This window comes from Acanthochromis polyacanthus, chromosome 7, assembly GCF_021347895.1.
Source record: "Acanthochromis polyacanthus isolate Apoly-LR-REF ecotype Palm Island chromosome 7, KAUST_Apoly_ChrSc, whole genome shotgun sequence".
Classification (NCBI taxonomy): Eukaryota; Metazoa; Chordata; class Actinopteri; family Pomacentridae; genus Acanthochromis; species Acanthochromis polyacanthus.
Window position 1 is genome coordinate 13,044,259 of NC_067119.1, and position 21,272 is coordinate 13,065,530.

Here is a 21,272-nt window from a genome sequence, read left to right on the forward strand (position 1 = left end):
AATATAGAAGGTAATTTGTGGGGGAATTATTACTTTACCAGTTACCGACATGGCGCATTCACAAGGAATTAAGATCACCGACCTCCTTCGCAATTAATACAAATCACCAGAGGTCACCAGGTAATATTAATCCCGTGCGAAACAGGGCTTTACACAGTCAATAAGATGATTTAAGATGACTTGTAAATATGAAATGAAAATCAAAGCATTTTTAAAATTTCGTATATCCCTCTTTGATCATGAAAATGAAAAACGCCTTGAATTTCAATTTTATTTTTTTTATTTTAAAACGAAAATAAAATAACCACTTTTTTGTTTTTCTAATCTGTTTCAGAACGGAAAATCCAGTTGCCAAAAAATACACAGACCGCTTGTGCTCACCATTTTATATTTTGTAATTCTATGGGAACTGGGCAAATCTCATTATGAAAGCTTGTGTAAAACAGAAACCAAAACAGCTTTTTAATGTACCTCGCAGTTGGACTGTCCGAGAGACAGTTATCATTTAAGGTCAAAATTTTGCTTTAAATTCCAACCAAAACCATTTTCTCCTTGATACCTTATATATTTGTCAGCAGTGCAACATATCTCTGTAGTTTGTTGTTGTCATGCTTGTTCTTCTCATTGTCGTATCAGCTCTTTTTCTATATATATTTATACTTTTATCTATTAGGTGGTATTTGCACTTTCCACCACAAGAGTTTGCTTTAATTTTGTTGTACATTGTGTGTTTATAATGACAATTAAAAGCATCCTATTCTATTCTATTTTAAATTATTCTTAATACAGGCTCCAAACAATTTTTTCAACTATCTCAAAAGCGAGGAAATCCTGCTGACAACCACAGTTGACTGAAAGCATGAAGAAATCACACACCAGCCTCTTTCACGGTCACATCTTTTACAAGTCTTATAAAGACCACATCATAATGACATACATAAGTGACAGCAAGACTTTGATAACAAGTTAAAAGTCAATACAAAGCTGTAGTTGAAATACTTCCTGCATGAAAACAACTTTACAATTCATAGACACAGTGTATAAAATACAAAACTGAGAAAAGGCAGTGTTGGGTGTATTGTATTTGCTTTGTGATAAAACATAACAAAACCCTGCTGAGTCTCAACAATCTTTTCCCAACAGTGAAGACGTGGCCTTGGCTGCCATATAGGTCATTTTTTTCTACTTTCAGATGCAGGACTTTATATCGGAGGCCAGCTTTTGGCTACATCCTGGTGCATGGATTCAGGTAACCACTGGCAATATGCAGACAAAAGAACTGTAGGAGAAGAAAAACACATTATAAAACAACAAAGTAAATGAGAGCAGGAATAATCAAATCAGAAACAAGCCAAACACATTAAATACTCACATTTATCTTCCATCTTCCAGACAGAAAGGAGAGCCTCTTTGTTGTCAATTTTCTTTGACACCAGCGGCACCAGTAAAGCCTCCGTTCTGGGCTGCAGCCTAAAATAGCAAAGACATAACAGCAAGCTGAAGTCATCTGCTGAAAAATGAAAAAAATGACTGAAAGAGTAAAGATGAGTGTTTGTGAAGGCATCAACTTACTTTGCCCATGTTTTCAGCATGATGGAGGGGTTGGAGAGAAGGTGTTCTCTGTGTTTCTTCAGTTGAGGACAAACCTGTTAGCCAGACAAAGAAAATATCATTGGAGCTAAATGTTCCCGTCAGGTTTGATCAGGTGTAGGCATCATCTGTCTAGCTTTTATATCTTTTGCGCCAAGTTTAAATTCCAGATTTTGAATTTCTAGTTTCCCTGTAGTTCATATTTTTTGGGCAGGCACTCAGAGAACAACACATCAGACAATATCTTAAATGTCTGTTAGCAATGGCTGATTTATCTTGAGTTTGATCACAGATAATGATCAAATGTAAGAAAAAAAAGGTCAACAAATAATGTTTATATGTCAGATGTTGTATAATTTAATATGAACCACAGGGGTTTTCCAATGTTTCCAAACTACAGCAAGCAAATAAAGAAGGGAGCAGGAAAACAGCATTTCTCTATTTGGGGCTCTAGCAGTGTTCAGAAAAAGTCTTTTAGGTTTTGCCGCCATACCTGTCCCTCGAGAAGAAAACTGGCAAACAGCTTGAAGCGCTCCACTCCGTCTGGATACTCCATCTCCACAGCAGGCAGCTGCCAACCCACACGGACTGAAGCAGTGACACAGTTATTAATCAGATGTTTCAGAAACACATTTCAGCTCTGGAGCTCTGCTGTGGAAAACTTACAGAAGGTGCTTTTGCGGTGACATCTGATGGTGCCGGTGGAGGAACAAAACCACGGTGACGGCGACTCCTCAGGAGAGCTGAAGTGACAATACTGAGGCAGAAGCTGGGGGACCCACTCTGCTTCTACTGCCGAGACACCTGACAGGAAAAGGGGGGCACATTTTATCAGGTGAAAGCATCGGTCTGCAAATCTGGCTTGAATAAAAGTAACAGTGATTTGTTTTCCTGAAATTTAGCATACTAGACACACGGCTCATGAAGAAGATTTTCAGGAAACGTGCGATTATTTTAGCATCCAAACACGCAGTGATGTAATCAATATCGTGCAGACGGAAATTCAGAGTTATGACTGGCTGATGGACGTTTAAGCAATCATATTAGAATTTATTACGGTGGTTTCTCACTCACATAAGGCAAAGAAAACATCAAACCAGAGATCCTTAGATTTGTCTAAAACAAGAGGTTCAACTAAAATTCAGGAACTCATCAAAACAGAAACAGCACAGACTTCAAAATAACGTTCAAAAATCATATCTATTTTTTTTTACTTAACAGTGACAACCTGAAACTATTTGGCCCTGCCTTGTGATTGGACTTGAAGACATAATATGTGCAGCAGCTGTCAAAAGTCATGGATATGGGATCCCCTAGTCAGCCATAAGGATGGGATTATGAAGGAGCGGCAGCAAAATGAGGGAGCACGGTATGATATTATAACCTGTTATTTATACTGCCATATGCTCTAACCTAATGAATGTGTGAACTAACCAAATGCTTACTTTTTATATTCTTTAATTTTGAAACAGTGTTAAAATCAGAAGAGTGCCTCATTCAGAAGAATGATGGGTTGATTATTTTTTGGGAAAATGTCATTTTTATACATTTTTTATAAGTTGGTTGTTTCTTTAAATATGTCCTTTTTATATTATTTGATGTTGAATAATGAATACTGGTCTGATATAATTCAGGAGGAGAGGAGTGATTGATTGTGTTTTTCACAGCACATCATTTGAACTTGTGGATACTCTTCCTGAAGAGTGTTAGTTAGTTATTCTTTTCCAGAGTCTGTGGAACACCTCGGTTATTCTATTCTACGATTCTCACTACTATAAAAACTACAAAATGTTGTCAAACATTTGAGAAAAATCAAGCAACCTCATAGCACCTGTGAAGAACATCAACATGTTGACATTCTGACCCACTGATTGTCAGTGAGTACTTGGCCTTCATTTTGACCTCAACAACACACTTTTAACGTTTTCTGATTGCATCTTGTGTGGTTGTGAAGCTACTGCCGACCACATTTTACCACGATGACGCACACAGACTCATCCACAAGTTGAAAACAATCGCAGCTACAGTATCCAGCTGACAAAAAGCCCCCAATTTATTCTACTTTTACTGGTGTTGTAACCAAAGCTTGTTTACCTCTCATGTACATCTTGGTGGTCTCCATGACCTCCTGGTAGACGACAAACTCTGGCAGCCTTTTGAACAGTGCAGAATTAGGATGAATGAACACTGGGTCGTCCATGAGAGGTGTCTATGAGTAGAAAAAGATAAAGGTGAGGAGGTGAGTACAGATGCACTAAATTCTCCAAAATCACATTTAAAGCTCTTTCAAGTGACTTACCTTGTATCCATTCTTCCACTTTGGGTCCAGTAAATCTTCTGCCTGTACACGTCTCGCAAGATGGTCTCCCAGTCCGGCCAGAACAATCTGCCGCAAGCAAACCACCTGGTGCTCCGTCGGTGGGGTCATCTTCGGATCCACAAATACTCCCACCGCCGGACACACTGCGTTCACTGGGAGGAGGGAAAGCGAATGGTTTTCTGTTACGTTTCTTCAGCAGCGTATGTTAGATTATCTGTTTTATTTCTACACATGTGTACCTGCGTTAGTAAGTTGTCCTCTGAGCTTCCGGATCTCCACCATGGCTTTGTACCTCAGTCCATTATCCTCACAGAATTTTGGAGTACAGCCAGCAAATTCACAAGCACCAACAGCACCTGCAATCACATGTTTACAGACTTATGGCAAGAATCAATTAAAATGCTTAATATCAACAAGCTGCATCAACAAAATCCTTTATGGCCCCTAACTAGCCCTTCCTAAATTGAGACTCAGTTAAATTATTCAATAAGGAGCCCCCTGATGCTTCAGTGTCCCCATGAAATTCTATCTTATGCTAAAACCTGGAAGAAAAAATATAACTCTGAAGCCATATCATGGGGCCTTTAAAGGTCAGCTACAGCCTAAAGAGACTTGTCTACAGTCTGTTGTCCATTATTGTAACCTGAGCAGAGAGTCATCTTACCCAGCATGACCATAAGGTCCCCCAGCTGGAGAGCAGCTCCCTGTCCAGCCCACAGCCGCCTCATCTGGGTCATCCGAGCTCGACGCTGGGTGAGTTTAGAGCTCTCCTCTTCACTACGTGCAGGTCTGAGGGGAAACAAAAACATGCTGCAGTTTTAAAACATCTAAAACATGTTAATGCTGCTTGATAAGGTGCTCTTGTTACAACGCTTCAGTGCGTCTGCATAGGAATTTCAAGAATGTCCGACGGCTGCAAACACGATTATACAAACACTATACGCCGATGGAAAGCTTAGATTCTCATGAATCCGCCGGTATAAACCACTTTCAGATGCGATTACTACAGCGGGTGAGAAAAACACATTTGTCCGACAAAAACGAATATTCATCCATCCGTTCTCTATACACGGCTTCAACGCACACAGCGCGACTCACATTTCCGGGTTCATTACTACACACACAAAAAAAGATTCCACAAAAAACGGCCATAATCCAACCTTTTACATCCAGATGGCACAAGCCAGTAAACTATTTTGTCCAAAACATGTCCTGAAGTCGTATAAAATCCCCGAATCGGTCATTTTCAAGGAAATGCACCTCGTGATGCCCGTCCAATATTCCCCGTATTTTTCGTAATTTTTTTTTTATTTAAAAATAGAATATTAGCGATTTTTTGTACTGAAAACGGCTGGAATTGACTGAAGCTTAAAGGGTTAAAGTCACTTTTAGGCTCATCTAAGGTTTGTACGTATATGCGAATTAATGCACTTGTGAAGCATAAATTTCATTTTTTTCCCACTGGAATCAAATCTGAACCACAGTGAATGTTTCTGTTACTACTATTTAATTCAGAATTTATCTGAAAACACACATCCTTTGAGAAAAGTTGTCTTCACCTGTCCAGATCTTCAAAAATCTCCCTGACGGTCATGGCTGCGACCACAGCGATCACGTAGGGCAGACAGTCCTGCTGCTGCCCGAGCGCTAACATTTTAGCGTAGCGTGGGGTCACAGGGAACGAAGCCATCGCTCTGCCCAGCGGGGTGATGGGACAGCTCAGACTCGCCTGCTGGATCTGTTTCACCCTTTAATAGAAAAACTTCACAGTTTACAAATGTGGACACATGATGCAACTAGTGATTAGTTCAGTTTGTATAATCCCACTAAAATACAAACAGACATTTTGCATAAACATGAAGAAGGCTGATTAGATGAGAACAAAACTGCATTTCTGGTACTTTCATAGGGCTTCAAAAAAGGCCAATAATCTTGAAGAGGTCTTTGTGTTTTGCTATTGATCAACTGAATGTAATGCTAAATGACTTTATAATAAAATAAACACTTGTTCAATTAATATCACTTCCTCTTTTCATTAATCTCAGTAAAGAAACAGCATATAAAGAAAAACAAATGGCATAGATGCGGCCTGAACTGCATTAATACATAATAACAATATTGAACTACATTTGTATGGCACATTTCAAAAACAAAGTTATGTGCTCTACAATGAAACAAATGTCAAATTAAAAAATTGAAACAAATTTAAATTTTGAAGTTTGCGACCATGCAAATAAAAAACAGACAAAATAGTTAAGTCAAGACAAGACAGTGAATTAATGTAGCATGTCAAAAAGAAGAGATGGGTATTATGAAAGAAACCTAACAAGACTAAACATTGCATTTAAGACCTTGTAGTGTTATTTATAGATTAATGTGATTTCATCTGAGTGGCTTACAAATTAGGGATTGAAACCTTCACAAATGGTATAAAATACAACTTCATCTGATCAGAATATATTAACACAAAAGCTTACAGCGTTATTAATGATCTAAGTGACGTAATAATACAGCAAGACACTACGGTGTTATAAATTCCAAAGTTTACCCTAATTAATACAGATAGTGTGACTAAAACCCTACAGTGTTACAAGTTACAGAGATTAACCTGACCAATTTAGGGCCGACAGTATTTAATTGTTGTATTATTTTATTTGCAACACTGGAAGAGAGCGACTACTGTGTAATAGAAAGAGATCTCCATCAGACCAAGCAGTTAGAAATAATTAAATGTTATGTAACCCATGAGGGGCAGTGAAAGAAATAGACAGTCAGTTACCTTCCAGTGCGAGGCGGCTCCTCCAGAGCTCCCAGTGATACCAGTAACTGCTCTGCTGCAACCAGAGCCTCAGTAGACGGAGGCGTGGGAAAGGGGAAATTTACCACCTGTGCAAACAGAAAATATTACTTTGTTTTAATGACATTTTGTTTCTCTTACACAGCTGTGTTTTAGTTGCTTGTTTTTTTACTGACTTTATCTATGTTGAGGTCCTTCATCTGTAAAACCAGATCCTCCACAGGCCTGCGAGTGATTTCTGCCTCCGAGAACAAACTGAAGTCTCCAAAGACTGCAGAGGAGTACAACCTGCAGAAATACAGAAACAAATATTTGTGAAAATCCTTTCAAGTAAACAAAACACCAGTCTCACTACAGCATTCCACAGTTTAACAGTTCTGACCTGTAGCAGTGTCCCGGCTCTGTTCGTCCCGCTCTACCGGCCCTCTGATTGGCTGAAGCCTGCGAGGTCCACGTGACTTTAAAGGACGACACTCCGGTCACTCTGTCGTAGAAACGCTTCTTAACTCGACCGCAGTCGACCACATACTTGATCCCAGGGATGGTCAGAGACGTCTCGGCTACGTTGGTGGCGACGACACACAGACGAGTGCCAGGTGGAGGCGGCCTGAACACCTGCAGAAACACACAAGGTGTCACAGTAACATTTGTAAATTTACATTTCATGTAGAATATCCAGTCTGAATGGCAGCCAACTATTCCACCTTTCACCATTATTACAGATTAACCACCGCCTCTGATTACAATTATAACCGACACAACTGACTTTACACAATAGCTAACATAACCTCATCTGGTAGCTGGTGATGTTAATAATCTACCAGCTGCAATAAAATTAAAAACCACAGCATACTAACAAATTAAAAAAACAAAACAAAACTTTTTTCGTATTTTTAGGTGAAAATCTTCTCTCAAAAAATCTAATTTAAATTGTTGTGTACTAGTAGGTACAAATCAATCTGAAGCAACTGTTCACTACACTTCATATTGATTATGCAGACAAATTCAACTCACTGCCTGCTCATCTTTATGATCATCAACTGGCCACAAATCTAAGAATAGAGGACGAACAAAATAGAAAAAATACCTGGGATTTCTGAACAATCCATCCTTTATAAATCTAACATGAAATACAATTGTCTTTCATCATTTAATGTAATGACACTCTAATATATTTCTTGCACTAACATCATATTACAACAAACATTTGGTCAAGAAGTAATAAACACTCAAAGTGCTGTTTTATTAATAGTTACTTAGTTTATGCATTAAGTTGTTTCAAACTGATCCTGAGCAGTTTCCTCTTCATCAACAGGTCGAAGTGTTTCAGGCTACAAAGTATAACCAGGAAGGGGACAACATTTATGTAAAATCTATTCTGTAAAAAAATGGACCATCTTGCACTGTATTGGCGATTTAGCTATTCACTATGTCAGAGGTCCAGTGGAAGGCAAATGCTGAACTTTATCCAGGACATTGAAAAATACATAAATCTTTACACTCATTTATCTGTACATCTATTTTTATGGTAAAACTACCCTATCTGTCTCTTGGGTGAATTTTCTTATCAGTTTTGTGCAGATGAAAGATAATAATCTCACCTTCGCCTGCTGCTCAGGAGCCAACAGAGAGTAAAGTGGGAGGACGTAGAGAGGAATGGATGGGTCAGCTTTTTCCTCTACGGAGACAAAACACAGGAAAATGTTAGAGCACCAAACTGAAACAGATCCACGTAAGAATAACATATTTAGAGCTGCTTGCCTGAATCAGCGACATCATCTCCGATGTCGAGGTCTGAGCCTCCGTCCTCCTCGTCTCCGATTCCAGCCTCTCTGTCTTCATCACCTTCATCCACCGGCAGGGCAGAGTAGTTATCCAGGTCGATTCTGGGCAGAGACTAAAGAAAGAGTCGACACTCTTAAAATATTTACACAAGAAATATGTGCTGAGGATGTAGGTGACGTAAATCACATCGTAAAATCACACACAAATGGCGTTTGTTAGCTACAAAGGCTTTAGAAACCATTTTCTAAAATCCGACTTACGACTGTTTTCTTCTTCTGTTTGGCCTTCTTGAACTTCCTCATCGCCTCTGAGCTGTCTGCGTCCTCATTCTCAGCTGGACACACAAGCAAATAAATACACAAAACACACGCTTTGCTTTGAGGTATTCCAGAGTGTGAGGAGGCTGCCACTCACCAGCGTCTACGTTATTCTTCCTGAAAGGGAAAGCGTTTCTCAGTCGCCTGCAGAGATTGTGAACTTCAGCCTGACCGGTAAGAAACACCAGGATACCACCTGAAGGAAACAGACATGGCTTTAGGGAGTTTGTCCTTGTGATTTACTGCAAATTTCTCTGTATATACATGTTTTATTCACAGCTAGAAAATCTACTAATATAAACGCATTATTATCAATCGAAAAAATGTCAAAATAAAAGCATCCATCTCTCCACAGGCTAAACTGTCCAAGTCTGTTATCATTAAGAAACTACAAAGATGATTCTGCTCATTTAGATGTTAAATTTTATTTGTTAAGTCTTTTATCTCTGGATGTGCTTTGGTAAGAAAGAAGCCATATGTTTAGAGTAGAGAAAAAAAACATTTTATTTTCCTCTTCCAATGACCTGCTATTCTTTGATGTCACCACTACACATCAGCTTAGTTTTTTAGTAAATAAATATTAATGCTGTGAAGCACCTGGAGGCAGCATGCGGTGGATTTTGCAGGTCTTGTGAAAGGCCTCTCCGGTGTAATCCTCCATTGGGGTGCGTTTGTTGAAATGGATCGTGACCGGGAACTGACGAGAGTCCATCTTGATGACGGGAGGAGGCGTCCGAAACAGCCTCTGGTTGTCTGTGAAGTCCTCGACCCGCAGAGTAGCCGACATGATGAGCAGCTTCATCGGCATCCCTTTCTGCAGCGAGGTGGAGAGGCAACAGGTTCATTAAATGGATGTATGCTTGTAAAAATACAATGTCTCTAAATAAATTATGAATGTAAAATAAACAATGAATGGACAGAGCAGTTGTGTCTCCCACCTTGTTTCTGAGCGGGACGATACGGGACAACAATCCGATGAGGATGTCAGTGTAGACGCTCCGTTCGTGAGCTTCATCTATGATTATCACACGGTATCGCTTCAGCAGAAAATCCTACAGGACAGAGACACCAAAACACTGAACAAACATTCAAGAATAATACAGATAAAATGTGTTACAACCAAGTCTATTACTGATTTAAAAAATAATAATTTAAATGCTTTCAGCTGCATTTTTCGGTTAAATTCAACTAAATGACGGCCATTCAAGCTGTAATTTTAGAAGTTAGTTATAGAATTGATAAGTGAAATAATCACCAAGAAGTGCTGGATAATACTGATTATATGTTGCTCTTCTACACTATTAAATAATAAGGCTGTTGATTTGATGTATACATTGAACATATTGTCAAATGTTGATGTTTTGTCAGTGGCTTGTTCAGCAGATCTGCGATTCCACTGTTGATTTTACTGTTACTTTTATTTATTGCTGACTATGCTGCTGTAACATAACAGTTCCTGTGGCTGGAGCAATAAAGTCTCGTGAGCTAACTATCATCAATTGATCATTCAAGTCATTTTCAAGCAGAAATACCAAATGCTGCCTTTTACCAGCAGTTTTTCATGCTCTTTTGTGATTATAAACACAATATCTTTTAATTAAAGTTATGTTTGGACATTGTTTTGGGCTTCAGGAAACTGTAACGAACATTGTTAACTATAATCTGGCACTAAACAGATGATATAATTAATTAACTATTCAAAATAATCATAAACAGAATATTAAATAAAAAAATAAGTTGGCTGCAGTCCTAATTTTTACTCTTTAGATGGAAAATTTTGCTTTCCTTCATTCTGACACAACGTTCTGTGATCTTGCACTCAGAGATCAGAGACTCAGAGACTTATACATGGTGTTTTAACCGCCACATGCTGATGTTAAACTGCAGACAGCTCTTTGGTAGAGTGGTTCATTATTATTAGAAGAATAATAAAACCTTCACAAACCTTTTTCCTTTTAGTCACGTTAAAAGGTAAAGGTAGCTATGAAGGCTCAACTTCTTCTTTAGAACTTCGTGTATTGGCCTGAATCAAAGTTTGCTTCTCAAAATTAAAAAAGCTGAATCCTCTTACATCAGCAGACGAAACATGAACGTCATTACACATTCAGCTCTCTCAATCTGTCCGTCTAATTCTGCCGCTGTGGTCGCATCTATCAGGCATCATGAAGGAAAGCAGTAAAAGCCTGCATATTTCAGAAACACCAGTCGAAGCTTGTCATCATGTTCACTGTATTTCATTAGATGACGCAGTAGAAAGTGAAGAAAATACCTTTTGAATCTCCTTCAGTAGAACTCCGTCTGTCATGAACTTAATCTTTGTGTCACTCGTCACATTTCCTTCATATCGGATCTGATATGACACCACCCTGAACACAGACACACAAACATGCGCCATTATCAGCAAACGTTTACATCCAGTGTTCTTTTTCAGCCTGTAAACCCGACGTCGCTTAATGTTGAATATTTTAAATCTGTAATGAGTAAATGTTAGTTACTGTGGGGGCAGGTTCATCTCTTTGGCCACTCTGTGAGACATGCTGACAGCTGCAACTCTCCTCGGCTCTGTGATACCAATAATCTGACCGTCACTGGAGGAAACAAGACAAAACTACATGATATCACATTTCACCTAAATGTTGAGTAAAACATTTCAGGACAGCACCACAGCGTGCATAAACTACCTGGCATAACCGGCTTCATACAGAAACTGAGGCACTTGGGTGGTCTTTCCGCTGCCTGTCTCTCCACAGATGACGACACCGGGGTTTTCTCTCACCGCCTCCATGATGACCTGCTCCTCCGCCAGAACCGGCAGCTTCAGACGAGCTTCCTGCAGCAACAGATTCAAATACGCTTTAAGCAAAATCAAAAAAACACCCTGCAAAATGTGATATTCACTGTTTTCAAGTTCATTCTGCAGTTTAACGGTTCACATACCTGTATTTCTGGTGATCTGTCAACAGGAATGAAGACAGCCGGCTGTGATGGCGCCTTGTTTTGAACTTTCTCCTGCTCTGAAATCTTTTTCTCTTTCTGTTCTTTCTGCTCTGTGGCTTTCTGCTCTTTTGTCACTTCCTCTTTGGCATCTGTTTCCTTAGGAACCCTTGCCTCTGTGGTATTCATCACATTCTCATCCTCCTCTTCATCAGAAGATGTGTCCAGATCACTACTTTCTTCAGCCTTCTGTTCTTCTTCATCTTCCTCTTCTTTCCATTTTCTCTTTCTGTTTGCTCCACTGAGGCTGCTGATGTTTGGACCCGAGTCTCCATCTTTTGCTTCATCCGATGACCTGAGAACAATGAAAACCACTTATTCCACCTGCTCTGCCGAGAAACAGACCAATCACACTGCTTCTTTGTCTTGACTAATGTGTTGTGTTGTGGTCTTACTGTTTAGTCTGGTAAAGTTTGTCTCCTGTTCCCAGTTTGGACGTGGTGTACAGGAGCTTCAGTTCTGACTCTGGAAGCTGCACTGCAGCCAGTTTGGTCAGGATGTCTGCTCTCTGGATGGAAGAGAAGTAATCATGCATGTGGGATGTGATCTAGTCCTTTATATACAATTACCCAAAATGCCAAAATCAGTTAACATTAATGTACAAAAATTATTAGGAGCAGCACCAACAAATAAAATAAATACTTGATTTCCTGATATCTTAGTTCTTCCCATCCCTCTACTATCTGCAATAAAAGCATAAAATGTCCAAAAGAACACATTAAAAGTCATGTTTATCTACATCACTACATTTTCATGTCACAAAAACTAAGTTAAATATTGTTTCAACACAACTGCCATGTCAGAGAATAAATAAACGAGCTGCTAAACTGATCAGAGCATCAAAGCAAACTTCTAGCTCGACTTTGAACCATCTTTGATTTGATATTTCAGTCAGTACTAAAATTTCAGCTCTAATATCTAAGGTATTGTAGTAAATTCCAAAAGACCGGGCAATTTCATGATAAAAAGTAATAAATGTCCATTACAAATTCTGAGAACCTAGGTCAGTGCCATAAAAATCCTGTTTCTCCAACTGACAATCCAAAACCCAAAGATACTTTACTTCATATTTACATTGTATCAATGTACAGAGACATAAAACAGAAAGGAAGCAAATCCTCAGATTTAAGAACTAAAGAATGCCACAAACTGAATATACAAACTGAATTGAAAGCTGTGATATCCTAGTTAGAAATACGTATTTCCTCTTACAGCTGCACAGTTTGTCTAAACCTGCAAACTGTGTCTCACCTGAACTTTCTTCTCTTTGCGCTCCAGGACCTTCTGCAGCTCCTTTCTCTGCTTCTTGGTGAGCGGCTTTTTGCTGGAAACTGGTGTCAGAGAGGATTTCTTCTTCTTAGTTTTGTTTGCTGGTAGGACCAAAGCATTGCTCTCATCTACACCTTTCAGCCTGTCCGCATCTGAGGACAATACAGAGAAGTCAGGGGACTGTGACAAGCCAAACATACAGTTAAATAAGTGCTAATAAAGAGCGAATATTTTTCACCGCTTTATGGATTTCTCCTGTAAGTTCCTACCTTTTAGTTCCACCACAATGTCCGTCTTCTCTTCATTTGCTGGTTGTTGAGCATCAGTTTGTTGTCTTCCCTTCCAGTTGTGTTTCTTCCTAAGTTTTCCCATTTTAAGCTAAACTCTGGAAATGAATAAACAACACTAATAACTACCTTCGCAAAACCACCATCGGTTGATTTGTTACGTGACAAAGACAAAGAAAAATCTGACACTTTATCAGGGTAACAGCGATGTAGCAGAAGCTAACTAGCAAGCCTTATTATTACATTAAAATCGGAATTTACATAACAGATTAAATATTTAGGAACATTGTTACATACAAATCTCGTTATTATACCGAGTCAAACAGCAGCATTTGAAATTAAAACACTTGACTTGTAAAACTACAGCCCTGCACACACCTCACGTGTAAACATACGCGAGTCCATCAGCTGGAACTGTCCGTCGCTGAAATGTGACTTCATAGAAACGTTCCGGCGCACAAACTGAGTCGCGAACAAGAATTTGGTATTCTTTCAGACTTTGTCATTGTTTATTAATAATAATCTATGGAACAATCTGTTTCATAAGTTGCGTGAATATTGAGAAAAACACATACCATCTATTGGATATGTATAAACCAGCAATGACAACTCAAGCACAAGAAATTTTAAGGAGAAAACACAAATTTTAATTTTAATTTTAAATCATATATATGATCTAAATGTAATCATATATATATATATATATATATATATATGTGTGTGTGTGTGTGTGTGTGTGTGTGTGTGTGTGTGTGTGTGTGTATACACAAAATTTTATTTTGTTTTCTCCTTAATAAAATCTCAAATTTATTTTATTATGTATTATTATAATTAAATTGTAAATGTAAATTAAAAAAATGTAATCAAATCATTTTACCTGTAACGGTTTTAAGAGCCAGCAGATGTCAGTATGGAGCGACACAGTACCGACAACAGCGTCAGCACAGCTGCTAATGTTTTTTTTTGCACAAATTTGATCTGGCTTCCCCACGTTTGGACTGGATTGTACCCACGTTTGGACTGGATTTTATATAAAATATATAAAAATACAATCCAGTCTAAACGTGGGGAAGCCAGATCAAATTTGTGCAAAAAAGATAATTATCAGAGTTACATTGGTGCAAAAAATTAAACATGATTATGATATAAAGAATCGCTCTTCAGATTAGATCCTTACTGTCATCCTCAGGTACCTGTACCTGTCAATCAGTGAGGGGCAGATGGGACGTCACGAGCCGCTGGGGCGCTGCGGAGTTACCCTGTTTGAGTATATACCTTTTGAAAATGTGTAAAAATGACCGAAAATCGTCGAAAATATGACATAAAATTCAAAATGGCCGACTTCCTGTTGGTTTTTGGGCATGAGTGTCAATTACATTTTTGTGTGTCTTGACCAGTTACATATGCCTACCAAATTTCATAACTCTGGATGACACACATTGGCCGTAGTAAATGTTTGAAATGTTCCAGGTGGTGCTGTGGAGCCATTTGGCCACAATCAGGTGAAATTCCCCTAAAATATGAAATGGTTTACCAATCCAGATGTTGTGTTAATATTGACGAGCTTTTGAGCATTTTTAACCTGTCAAAAAGTACTTTGTCACGGCAACGATGCGTTGCCACGGCAACAGCGTTTTAAGAAATGTCAAAATCTTCACACTGTGGCATCATCTCGGTGTGAACACTGAGCTGTCAAATTTCTAGAATGATATGACAAAGTATCGTGCAATGGGACGTGCAAATGTAATGACAAGAACTCCCTGTTGCCAGTAGGTGGCGCTATGAGTGTTTCTAAATTCATGAGTGTGGATATGTTCAGACCCGGACTGATGTCCATCATATGAAGTTTGGTCCAGATTGGACCACGTGCAGCTGAGATATGAATAATTAAATTTTCATGGGGAAACATTGAAATTCGCCTCGCCGCCACAGACACGCCCTTTGATGACGAGTGACCATTTTCTCTGGGAATCATCATCAATGTGTTTAGGCTTATGTCACCAAATTTAAAGTAAATCTGATCAACCTGCTGACAATAGTGCATCAAAAAGTAAAAAAATTGTATTTCCTGATACCACAAGGTGGCGCTATGACTGTGAATGTATATAACTACATGGATGTTGTCTGGGCGGGGCTCTGATCACACATGTAAAGTTTCAGGCAGATTGGAGCATGTTCAGGTGAGTTAGACACCATTTCCTGTTCCATGGTGAAGGGTCAATATTTTGGGGAGTCACCATGGCCACGCCCTTTGACTTTTGCGGAGCATTTTGATAACTTTTCATCAGGAAGGACTGCTGCATGTACTGGCCAAATTTGACGTATCTGGGACTTACCCCCGATGAGTTATTAATCAGAAAAAATTTACAGCTAATTCAAGATGGCCGACTTCCTGTTTGGTTTAAGGCGTGGACGTGATTGACTTTTTTGTGTGTCCTGATGTGCTGCATGTGCCCCCAAATATTGTGGCTGTCGATGAAACATCGAGGCAGTTGGCCTAATGACCACTTTTTTTAATTTTACAGGGGACGCTATGGAGCCATTTTGCCACATGTGCACAACTCCTATAAAATATAAAATTTTTCACCAGTCCTGATCTGTATGTAAAATTTGACGCGTTTTGGGTGCGTTTAGGCCGCCAAAGCGGAGTTTGAAAAGACGGGAAAGGAGTGAAGAAAAAGAAAAAGAAACCCTAGGAAATACAAAACCAATTTGCACTTCACCAAGCCTTCAGTTATGAATATTTCATTTGCTTACATTGATAGAATAAAACAACTCAAAGTGCTAAACAGCAGTGGAGGCCATTGTACAAACACTTGTATTTATATTTAATGCAGGGTATTTTTCAGCCTTTGGCCACATTGAAATTTCGCATTTATACCGCAAGCTTTCAGTCTCAGTTAACAGTTTCTAAGATAGAAAACTGGATTTTCTTCTTCATAATTTGATTACATGCAATGAGTATGTGATTTGCAGTTACATGAATATTCACACAGATGTATCAGTAACATGTACCTGGTAAGTTACAAAAAGAAAAGTAGTTTACATAGCTTACATAGACAGCAATGTCTGTAAAATGTGCTGTTCGGTACATATAATGGTCATGTGGTCTGATTATCAAATTTAAGGGTTTTTTATCAAAATATTCTAATGATATTACCATCCAGTGTTTTGACACTGGGAATCTTTTTCTCAGACGAAATAGAATTTAATATTTGTCAGGCTCTACTGCAGATAATTTTGAATCTTTGTTTTAGACTATTCTACAGTGACATCCAGCAGATATGACTGTGCTAAATTAAAGGAAAAGCCAATATAAAGTGCCTTAGAAAGGTATTAACTGTTGTGCTAGTGCTTACCTTGAATCGGGTGAAGCTAAAAATTACAGACTAAGGTAAGGTAATATGAGGAAATGATGAAGATGCTTAAAGAGGATGAAGATAACGGGATGCAAAAAGGTTGAAAAAAGAATTAAGAGGAGGAAAAAAAACAGAAGGGAAAGGAGGGAATAAACTGAGAAAAAGGGTGAAAGAAAGATGAGAAATGAAAAAGAGGCCAAGACAAGAAACAAAAACTGGAGTAGAGAAGGGGACAAAAATGTAGAAATGAAAGACTAAACGAAGATAAAATGTTGAAGATGTTTGAGATGAAGATAATAGGATGCAAAACGAGTAGAAGGAGTCAGAGAAGGAAAAAACTGTAGACAAATGGGGAAAACAAAGACGAGAAACAAAAAGGAGGGACAAAAAGAAAGAAAAGATGGAATGAAAATGGTGGACTGAGACAGGACTGAAAAAGAAAAGAGAGGAAATAAAGATTTGGAGCGCTGAAGAAAAGGGATGAATAAAGTATGAAATGAGGAAAAAATGGAATAAAATAAAAACAAAGAAAGACAAAGAAAAGGGAATATATTTCCTTACCTATAGCATGTTTCACTATACTATACCTTACTATAGGTAAGGGCAGTGAAGATCATTTGTATTTATGTTTCCTGACTCATTTATTCAGGTTGTCGCTTGAATTTAAGCCTAGAATGGCAAACATTTTCTCTCCAGTGTGCAAATGAGAAACAGTCCTTCAAACATTATAGATCCACTTCAGAAGCTGCTGGCCTTTAAAGGTGCGTATTCGTTCTCCCTCTGGGCCTCTTCGACAGTGAAGCTCTCCTCTGTGATTCTTTTCGCCTCTTTGGACAACCTCTTGAACTTCCTCAGGAAAATGATGAGCGCCACCAGCAGAGCCGTCTGCACCACCACAAACACGAACAGACACACCTGCGAGGCCAACGCCAGGTCGCAGTACCAGTAGTGGCAGGACTCCAGCACCTCCTCCTCGCTTAAATACACCACCAGCCGCCCTCTGAGGTCTGGAGGGGAGCTGCAGTTCACACCCAGGTGTGATGTGAGGCTGGGGGGCTGACGCAGCAGCCAGGCCCGCAGGTAGAGGACGCCACAGTCGCACACCCAGGGGTTACCGTGGAGGGAGACGGAGCGCAAGGAGGTCAGGCTGTCCAGGAGCCCGTTGGGGAGGGTGGAGAGCTGGTTGTTGTGGAGACGGAGGTCTGTGGTTCCGGCAGGGAAGCTGGTGGGGAGCGAAGAGGAGGTGAGAGACTTGCTGCTGCAGTCTACCTGACCACCATGACAGGAGCACAGGTGAGGGCAGGCCGATGACCTTTGACCTCTGGACAAGAGGAGCAGAAAGAGGAGCAGAAGCCCCTTCATGGCTGCCAAGTGGAGAGAGGAGGCATCTTAGTTTGTTAGGATTTTTTTTTTATCTCGCAAAGGCGCTGCTGGCTGAACACTGAAACTGGTATTACATACGAGTGTTACAATATTAATATTCACCCTCGTGTTGTCCTGCGAGTCAAATTGATCCGTTTGAAAGTTTGAAAATGTGGACAAAAATATATTTTCACAGTGATACTTCTGATGTCCACATTTTCAACATTTTTGGGGAATTTTTTTTTAGCATTACTTGGTAGAAAATAAATTTTAAAAAAAGTTTCTTTTAGAACATTCACAAAAAATCAACCAAAATCCAGTGAAAATTACTGGTTTTTGGTTGATTTTTTTGTGAATGTTCTTTTAAAAAAAACATAAGAAGTTTTACTGATTTATCTGTCATCACTAGATATTTTTAGGATTTTTTAAATATTTTTGGAAAATATTTCCAAGAATTTTCTTGCCAAATTAGGGGGATTTCTTTTTTAAAAATATAACTTTTAAGCAAAACTTTTAAGGAATTATTGGCATTTTCTGAAGTTTCTGCAAATTTTTAGAAATTTTTTTTTTGCTGAATTTTGGTATTTTTTCAGACAAGGAAACAATATTTTTTGGTGCCCATAAATAAAGACAACAGGATGGTCAATAACCATTCATTGTGCAATCAATGCTTGAGTTGTGCCTGACCTTTAAAAGGGGAGAGATGGAGTTAAGCATTAACCCTGACTCTGGTGGATATAGACAGGTCAGGCTGGAAAGTTACAGCCGCTTCCAAAAAGAGTTTCTTTTCCTACACATGCACACACTAACAAAGATAGAGATTTGGCTTTTTAATTTTTATACCTGTTGTTGAAAGAAACCATCTGTGTCTGGACTGTGTTCTACAGATTTAAGGCCTAAAACTAATTCAGGATTGAGTATTTACTATGAGTGAAACAACCCTGAGCGTCAGATTCCAGTTTTATTACTGACCTGTTGGATGGTGCTGCATGGTATCTCCCCTCGTCTTTCTTCCAGTTTCCTTGCTATCTTTAATGTGCTACCAAATAAAGGCAAAAAGACATTAAAATCCATTCAAACATATCCACAATGTGCAGTAACACAAACCCTTCTATTAAAAACTAACTCACACCTGGCACATACGTAAAAATAGCATAGCAAAGCTTATGATTAGTGTAAGAACTCTAAAAACTAATACATTACACAGTTATTTAACTCATTTGTCTTACTTGTGTGCCTTCTTTTGAAGAGCTGTTTGGATCAAAAATTAGTTAAACTGCTGCCATGCAAGAAGAGTTCTCCAGCAATGTTCTTAGATCTTTGTGAATCTTGACTGTTTTTAATTTTATTTCGTGTCATAGAAACAGATCAAGCTCTGCATTGTAGTATGTGATGTTTTCTTAGGGGATGTTATTATCTCTGGACTATAAATGCATTAAAGTGCTAGTAAGGTGTTTTAATTGTTTGGTTTATGTGACAGTGCACTGTTTGTGCAGTTTGTCTTCATTAATTTAATATTCATGGAAAACTTAATGAATATTATATACAGTTAAATATTCAATAATACAAGTTAAAGACTACTGAATGATGTAACAACAGTACATAGTGTAACCTTCTACAAAAGCACCACAAAAGCATGTTATTGACAGGCTGTTATGTGCTCATATAACACATAATCAGTGCATTTTGTACATTTTACTGCATTTTGCATTCATTTTGGATTATTTTCAGTAAAGTGCCTTAACAGCAAACAACCCTCTGCCTTCTCTCATATCAATCGCCTGTTGACAAGTTTGTGAGGTCAGAACTAAACAGTTAACAGCCAAAACTCCATGTGAAAAAACACTTTAAAGGAGTACAACTCGTATTGATTTTTGTTTTATAGATTTTAAAATAAAAAAAGTTGACATTCATCATTTCCTCTTAAATAGAACAGCATAATTATGTCAACCTAAACTTCACACGTCAACTTATCCCGTGAGAGAATTTAATGGGGTCACGAGCACCCAGTTTTAACCTCAGTAATATGAAAATATCTACTGAAATGAAATGAAACTTCTAATAAAGTCTGAGGAGTCATTTACCTTCAGTGCTGCGTGTCTTCAGAATATGGTTCTTACAGTTGCTCTGAGAGGGAGAGTGTGTTTTACTGCCAGCTGGAGCTCCCTGATAAAGACCACAGACACATTATGAACGTACACACACACACACACACACACACACACACACACACATCTGTGTACACGCATGCACAACACATACGCACACACACACCACCATGAAAATATCTCCGAAACTCTTTCATTAATTCCTAATAGACTTTTATTGAGGGTTGTTAACTTTGGTACTAACTTGAAGTAAAACAGATATTATTCAATGAATTTTTTCAAATAACTGTGCTCTGTCTTCTATTCAGATTACAGCAGAATTGGAACATTTTAGCACATAGTTAATCTACAGGGAGAATAAAGTTTCCAGTAGGAATTATATTTCACTAAATATTTAGGAAATTAAAGAAGTATATTTCAGCTGTTAAAACCCACATCTGCATCAGGATGTATATCAGACATGTCAGGTATCAAGTCTATCATGTTTTATTACTAGCAGGGTTTCAATCAAATACTGCACTTAAATACAAGTTTGAGGTATTTGTAGTTCACACGAGTATTTCTATTGTCTATGGCGCAACTGGCACAGTTCAGCGAGCCAAAATATTGTCATTGTACTTCACCTCATCTAATAGCTTTGGTTTGCAGATTCTGATTAATAAAATATAACAGACAAATAAATCATGATGTATTTTTACAGGTTTCACCCTCTTAGCAGTGGATAAACTAATTAAAGTTAGTTCCACTATTGATGAAATGCCAACTCTGCATAATGAGTACTTTTACTTTCAGTACTGTAAGTCTATTTTGATGCCAATTCCAGTACTTTTTACCATTTTTTGCTGTGAGTCAAAGATAAGTTCAATATCTGACTTCATCCTTCACTAATGAACTTGCAGAAAACACTGATAGTTCTGTCATTCACACCGATGTTCAGTCTGCTTGTGTGCTTCTCCACTGACTGCCAGGAAAAAGATGCTGTGTGCAGCACAGAGGAAGAATGGCTGCAGGAGATAAACATGAATCAGCAGAAAGCGTCCCTGCAGCAGCTCTGTGACATGTGGAAATGACAGAACATGTTTTC

The 21,272-nt window shown here is 38.6% G+C and overlaps 2 protein-coding genes across 3 annotated transcripts; both read right to left on the reverse strand.

Annotated features, from left to right (window-relative positions):
* Positions 1 to 880: 880 nt before the first annotated feature.
* dhx37 (DEAH (Asp-Glu-Ala-His) box polypeptide 37) lies at positions 881 to 13,832 on the reverse strand. 2 transcript variants are annotated; one of them, XM_022196099.2, is made up of 27 exons: positions 13,738 to 13,832; positions 13,342 to 13,457; positions 13,055 to 13,224; positions 12,199 to 12,311; positions 11,747 to 12,098; positions 11,491 to 11,639; positions 11,305 to 11,397; positions 11,079 to 11,175; positions 9,748 to 9,861; positions 9,407 to 9,623; positions 8,907 to 9,005; positions 8,753 to 8,826; positions 8,469 to 8,604; positions 8,309 to 8,385; positions 7,090 to 7,322; positions 6,884 to 6,995; positions 6,690 to 6,796; positions 5,470 to 5,658; positions 4,575 to 4,699; positions 4,150 to 4,266; positions 3,890 to 4,062; positions 3,685 to 3,799; positions 2,257 to 2,394; positions 2,084 to 2,178; positions 1,573 to 1,646; positions 1,373 to 1,470; positions 881 to 1,279 (listed from the first exon to the last, which is right to left on the reverse strand). In XM_022196099.2, exons 2-27 carry the CDS (start codon positions 13,442 to 13,444, stop codon positions 1,203 to 1,205), a joined length of 3,447 nt encoding a protein of 1,148 aa, XP_022051791.2. In that variant the 5' UTR covers positions 13,445 to 13,457; positions 13,738 to 13,832; the 3' UTR covers positions 881 to 1,202. The 2 variants fall into 2 exon arrangements, with proteins under 2 accessions (XP_022051791.2, XP_051807275.1); XM_051951315.1 differs by lacking the exon at positions 13,738 to 13,832 and adding an exon at positions 13,657 to 13,679.
* Positions 13,833 to 16,159: 2,327 nt separating this feature from the next.
* Positions 16,160 to 21,216, reverse strand: gp1bb (glycoprotein Ib platelet subunit beta). Its single transcript, XM_022196098.2, has 3 exons — positions 20,165 to 21,216; positions 19,053 to 19,119; positions 16,160 to 18,082 (listed from the first exon to the last, which is right to left on the reverse strand). Exons 2-3 carry the CDS (start codon positions 19,069 to 19,071, stop codon positions 17,457 to 17,459), a joined length of 645 nt encoding a protein of 214 aa, XP_022051790.2. The 5' UTR covers positions 19,072 to 19,119; positions 20,165 to 21,216; the 3' UTR covers positions 16,160 to 17,456.
* Between the last annotated feature and the right edge of the window lie 56 nt (positions 21,217 to 21,272).

Excerpts from the sequence above, each read along its gene's own strand:
- dhx37 (XM_022196099.2), bottom strand. The coding sequence starts at position 13,444 with ATGGGAAAACTTAGGAAGAAACACAACTGGAAGGGAAGACAACAAACT. Across the intron at positions 11,640-11,746 it reads ACAGATCACCAGAAATACAG|GAAGCTCGTCTGAAGCTGCC; the intron begins GTATGTGAACCG and ends CTGTTGCTGCAG. Across the intron at positions 2,179-2,256 it reads TCACCGCAAAAGCACCTTCT|TCCGTGTGGGTTGGCAGCTG; the intron begins GTAAGTTTTCCA and ends TCACTGCTTCAG.